This window comes from Gossypium hirsutum, chromosome D10 (assembly GCF_007990345.1).
Source record: "Gossypium hirsutum isolate 1008001.06 chromosome D10, Gossypium_hirsutum_v2.1, whole genome shotgun sequence".
Lineage (NCBI taxonomy): Eukaryota > Viridiplantae > Streptophyta > Magnoliopsida > Malvales > Malvaceae > Gossypium > Gossypium hirsutum.
Genome location: NC_053446.1, coordinates 42159383 through 42164946, shown reverse-complemented (window position 1 = coordinate 42164946; position 5564 = coordinate 42159383). Strand labels below are relative to the sequence as shown.

The 5564-nt window shown below is 27.7% G+C and overlaps 1 protein-coding gene across 1 annotated transcript; it reads right to left on the bottom strand.

Annotated features, from left to right (window-relative positions):
• Positions 1-1129: 1129 nt before the first annotated feature.
• On the bottom strand, positions 1130-1687 carry LOC107915825 (uncharacterized protein At4g14450, chloroplastic). Its single transcript, XM_016845026.2, has one exon. The coding sequence runs from the start codon at positions 1591-1593 to the stop codon at positions 1264-1266; it is 330 nt and encodes a 109-aa protein (XP_016700515.2). The 5' UTR covers positions 1594-1687; the 3' UTR covers positions 1130-1263.
• Positions 1688-5564: the final 3877 nt, after the last annotated feature.

Below are 5564 nucleotides of genomic sequence, written 5' to 3'. Positions count from 1 at the left end.
AATCATTAGTCTATTATTAGGAAAAGCTTTCCTACTCCATCTTCATAACAAAATCTAACATCTTCTAAGTTTAAACATCAATTAACCAGACTGAGTAAAAAAAAATCACCTATTATTTTATAGGTTTTGTTCAATCACTAAAAAAGGTTTGGTTTTCTTTATTATTTGATATGTTTAGTTTTTACTATTAATTGATTTTTGATACTTTTATTATTATTTGATTTTAATATACTTGCACAATTCTGAATTTTCTTACTAGTGTTTTAAAATATTATGTCTATCAGATTAAATAAATGTTGTTAACATTCATAAGTTAGAAACCTCCTTAAAAAAAGAATAATTTATTTATTTATTTATTTATTTTCTTTTGGCTTTTGTTAGACATTATTAGCTTGATTATTAATAAATAATTTTTTTTATTTTTTTTTAAAAAAGAAAATGGTAGGTATTTAATTAATTAATTTTATATGTTTATATTTTTCACTAATGGCCACTTCTCACTTTGTATTTTATTACTTTTAAAATATTATTTTAATTACTTTAATTAATTTATTGAAATTAATCAAATTTTATTATAAATTAAATTAACACTCATTGAATGAATTTAAAAATAAATATACAACCCACGTATAATTAAAAACAATTTTACTATTTCAATTAAAATCATATTTAATTGGTTTTGAAAATTTTTAAATCACAAGTAAAATTAAGAAACTTGCATATCTTTAATTGATTGAAATAATAATCAAAATATATCAAGCTTAGGTTTTGAAAATATTTTTTTAATTCACAACCATATCCTTATTGAATAAACAATCCAACATTAATATAATACAAATAACAGATTGATTCGGCATTCCACAAACACAACTATATACTAATTGTTATATGTGGCGCCTTTTCTTTTCCCAAGATGACCAGATCGGATCGTAATAATAAACCCAAATCAAATCGGCACCCAAACGACGACAATATTTATTCTCTGTTTTTTTTTTTTTCCTTCAAACGAATTCCTTGTTAATTTCGTTGGTTAACTTTTGGTTTCTCTTATTCTCACTCCCCTAACAGGAAGAGAAATTGATGAAATTAAGGGGAAATGTAAAATCTGTATCCCAAATCAGTTCTATTGTTAGAAGTACTAATAAATTATGAACATATTGATGGACATTGTTGTAATTTCACAGAAAATTAGTGACGTGTACGTTGAACAGAAATAGCTCAACGCACCCCGTTAGATCTAACTACTTTTTTTTTCTTTTACATCTAAACCGGCACAAACGGCGGAACTAACGACGCCGGCTCATAACAAAACGGAGCCGCCGGATGCTTCCACATTTTAGGATCAAGCTTTTCAGGCTCCTTAGTCTGGCTTTGTCGCAGTTGCTCTTGACGCGATGGATCTTCCCGTTTCTCAGCTATCCTCCGATCGATCGAGGGAGGCGAAGGAACTAGAGGTGATAAGAGAGGGATCGCAACGTTCCAGCTAGAAACTGGACTAATCTGTAAGGAAGCCGGTGCACGCCGTTGAAGTCGACTGGGCTGCCGCTGATTACCGCCGTTGATGGCGGAGGTTTTCCTCGATGTAGTCGACATGGATGAGAGGTGAAATCTGACGGTTTTGGTGATTTATTTAATATGTGAGTGAGAAAATTAGTTTTTTTGTTTTCTAAGAGCAAAAAAGATGAGAGTTTCTGTTGCGAGTAGGGAGTTTATATAGGGAGGAGGGGAACCGTTGTCTAGCGCACGTGAAAAGGTTGGCTTAGCTTAGCTGTCAGTTAACATATGAGCTTGGCTTTTTACAGCCACACCAGATTTGTTCATTTTTTTGACCTTGACCTTCCTTGGTTTTTTTTTTTTTAAGCTTTGGGAAATTTGTTGGTTTTTCTTTTCCTTTTTTTGACCGAATATTGCTTTATTGGTTTGATTTTTCTTTAACATACCCTTTCTAGTTTCCACTGATTATAGTTTTTTATAATGTGACATTTGTTATCTATATTTTATAAAGTGTTGAATGTGGAATTTAGTGTTAAAAATGATAGGAATTATTATTACTCAAAAAATTTGCCACGTAGACATATAACATTATGAAATAAAATAAAATAAAACAAAAAATTAATTAAATTAAATTAAATAACTTATATAAGCAACACATCGTTTCTCCATTTAGATCATCTTCTCCAAACAAAAACTTTCATTTCAAATTCTATTTTTAGTTTATTTTTAAATAATATTTTTTATTATATTTTCATGTAAGCTTAATTTTATTTATTTTTTATTAACTATATATATTTTTAATTGAACTTTTATTTAGTTTTTCACGTAATGCTATATTATCTTTATGGACTTGATGATTTGGAAAAAAAAATTTAGATATTGAATTTTCATTGATTGATTTAGCAATTTACTAACGATATTAACACCAGGTACCATAATAAAACATATATTGATAAACATTGGATATTTTCAAAGGTACCATAATAAAATAAATATTGGACCTTTTATGAAAGAACAAGTACAATAATAAAACACACATTGATAGCTCAGGTATCATATTAGATATTTTTAAAGTACAAGTATCACATTAGACATTTTATAAAAGTACAAGTACCAAATGTGATATTATCCCTAGTTTTTTTTAAAAATAAGGTATTATAATTTTTTTAAAAATTTTATAATTAATTAACTATACTAATAATTTCAATTAGAATCAATCATTATAAAAACTAAATTGAATAAATCAACTCAACTCAAACTAACTAATTAAACTCAATTAATTAGTTCACACATAATTTTTATAAGGTAAAAATTGAACTTAAATACTTAAAGTTTTTGTAACATCCCGCACCTACCCCAGTATATGGTATGAGTGGGAGGTGTTACCGGAACATAAACGTAACAAAATCTCGAAGGTATTAAACATTTTGAACTTCAAACATTTTTATACCATAAAACTAAATTTAAAACTATTTGAGGGCTTTGAAAGTACTTTAAAGTTATTTAGGACTCGAATAAAAGCACAAGCGAATTAAAAATCAATTAAAAAACTCTTTAAAATATATCCAAATAATTTCTTACCATTCAACAAATCTCATAACCTTATAAAACAATATCAAACCCATTTTGACTAAAAAATACACGTCATAATCATTTTTAAACTAAGTACATAATCATTTTTAAACTAAGTACCGAAACGAAGCTCAATTTATAATACAATTTCCAAATTATGTCTTTGTATACATATTCAAACACAAGTAGAATCCAATTAAATGAACTACAACCTTAAGTTCAAATGGCGATGCGATGTTCCCAAGCTAAAGTCACACTCTTCTCATCAAATTCAGAACCTACTAATACATGTATGGATGTGGTGAAATTTATTAAATTTCATTCACCGAAGCTATCAATTTTCAAATTTAGAAAATCATTCAACTTGCGACGACCCTTTAAATGAGATCTAGACATTTTTGGGTTAATACGTCTTCATAATGTTTAGAGATCTAGCTCTTAGTTTTGAAACACACCTTGAACCACTCGATTTTGAGTTCGGAAGTTCAAGTTATTACTGCTTTAGTGAAGACTGCGCGAGCAGAATTTTTGGACAGGATTATTACATAAATTATGAGTTTCAGGCTTTTAATTCGAGTTTAAATTATATTGTGTCCGATTTTTAGGTTTAATTTTTATTATATTTGAACCCAATATTTTATTTATTAAGTTTTATTATTTTATTATATATTTATTCCAAATTTTTGATAATTTTTAAGTATTTTAAATTTATTTAGGAGTTTGTCAACAAGAAAGTTTAATTTAAAACTACTTGTTATTTAGATTAACTAGAGTTTCAGTATACTTGACAGTTTTATTTAGATGTACTTAACTAGCCTATATAAAGACCCCTTCATTATACACAATTCAATAATTAATTCAACAACTTCTCTCTTTGAGTTAATAAAATTCTCTTTGAGTTTTTCTTTTCAAAAATTTCTCTTGTGTTTCTTTTAGAAGAGTTTTAACAATCTTTTCAGATTGTGGGAATCATCTTCAAATTTTTTCTTGCCAATTTTTCTTTCTTGGAGGGGAAATTAGAGTCGTTTGAATGGGGTTGTGGATCCATTTGGTTTCTAAGGATCATTAGGACTTCTACACGTCACTTTTCATCTTTTCCATCTATCTTGTTTCATTTCTTTGGTATTATGTTTTGTTCTTGTTTCATTGTTTCTAATCTTTAATTTATTTAATTGTTATTTTTTATCTTAATTATTTATTTTATTTACTTTTTTTTATTTTAAGATCTGACTTGGATTTGTTTGTGTTTCGAGTTGTGTCAAATTCCATGTTTTCCCTTCATTTGTCTAGAGCTCTAAGCTAAATCCACAACTTGGACAAACTCAAAGAGAGAAGTTGTTGAATGAATTGTTGACTTGTGTACAATAAAGAAGCCTTTATATAAGCTAGCTAAGTGCATCTAAATAAAACTCTCAAGTATACTAAAACTCTAGTTAATCTAAATAACAAGTAGTTTTAAACTAAACTTTCTTGTAACAGCCTGTTTTTAGTGGTGTCGGAAACAGTGGTTTCGGGACCATGAATTCGACAAGTGAGTCGGTATTTTATTATTTATTTGGTGTCTATAGGGTTATATTAAGGTCGTATTAAATTTTCGTTAAGAAATTTTAATGACTAAATGCTTAATTTAGAAAAAAAAGGGTTAAATCGTAAAAGGTACAAAATTTTGTTTCTATTAGAAAAAGGGAAAATGATCATGAAAACATAAACTAAAGGATTTAGTTAGCAATAATACCATATTTTTAATTACTAGATGTTTTTGGATTTGGTTTTGTTGTAATTTTAATGTTTTGAAAAGGTTGATTAGGTAATTAAGAAAATGATAACTTTAAAACAAAAGAAAGAAAAATAAAACCATAATCTTCAACCTTTATGTTTCTTCCAAAATTGAAACACCATATCAAAAATAGGAGGAGCTAGGTTCTGCCAATTCAATTCTTTAATGCATGGTATGTGTTTGAACTGAACCTCATTTTTAGTGATTTTTATGTTTTTAAACTCGTTTTAGCTTAATCTAGCTTACCAAGGGGTCAATTTGCAAAACTGTTAAAAGTTTAGGGACTTTCCATGATTGAGTTGGAATGTGTTTTGAATTTAATTGATAGATTATTAAGCTTGATTGTTAAGTGATTTTTGATGATTTTGTGTTTAAGGACTTATTTGAGAAATTAGTAAAATTCATTGATAATGTTGTGAAATGGTGGAAACTTGGGCTATTTGTAAACCTAATGAAAACTGGCTAGCATGTTTTTTACTTAAAAATGGTGAATTTGTAAGTTTCGGGTTTAGGAATTAAACTTCACAAAAGTTAAAATGTTAGGGGTAATTTCGTAAATTCACATTTAAATGGGTTATAAGCAAGAATTTATGATGTTTAGCTATTTGGATTATTTAATTGAATGAAATTATTATTTAGATCAAGAAAAGAATCAACCTGACTTGAATCAGGGGAAAGCGATTGTCTTGGATTAGTTTTTGACTTTGTTGTAACAACCGTG

Bases quoted from the DNA above. Each gene is read 5' to 3' on its own strand.
- LOC107915825 (XM_016845026.2), bottom strand. From the start codon at position 1,593: ATGTCGACTACATCGAGGAAAACCTCCGCCATCAACGGCGGTAATCAG.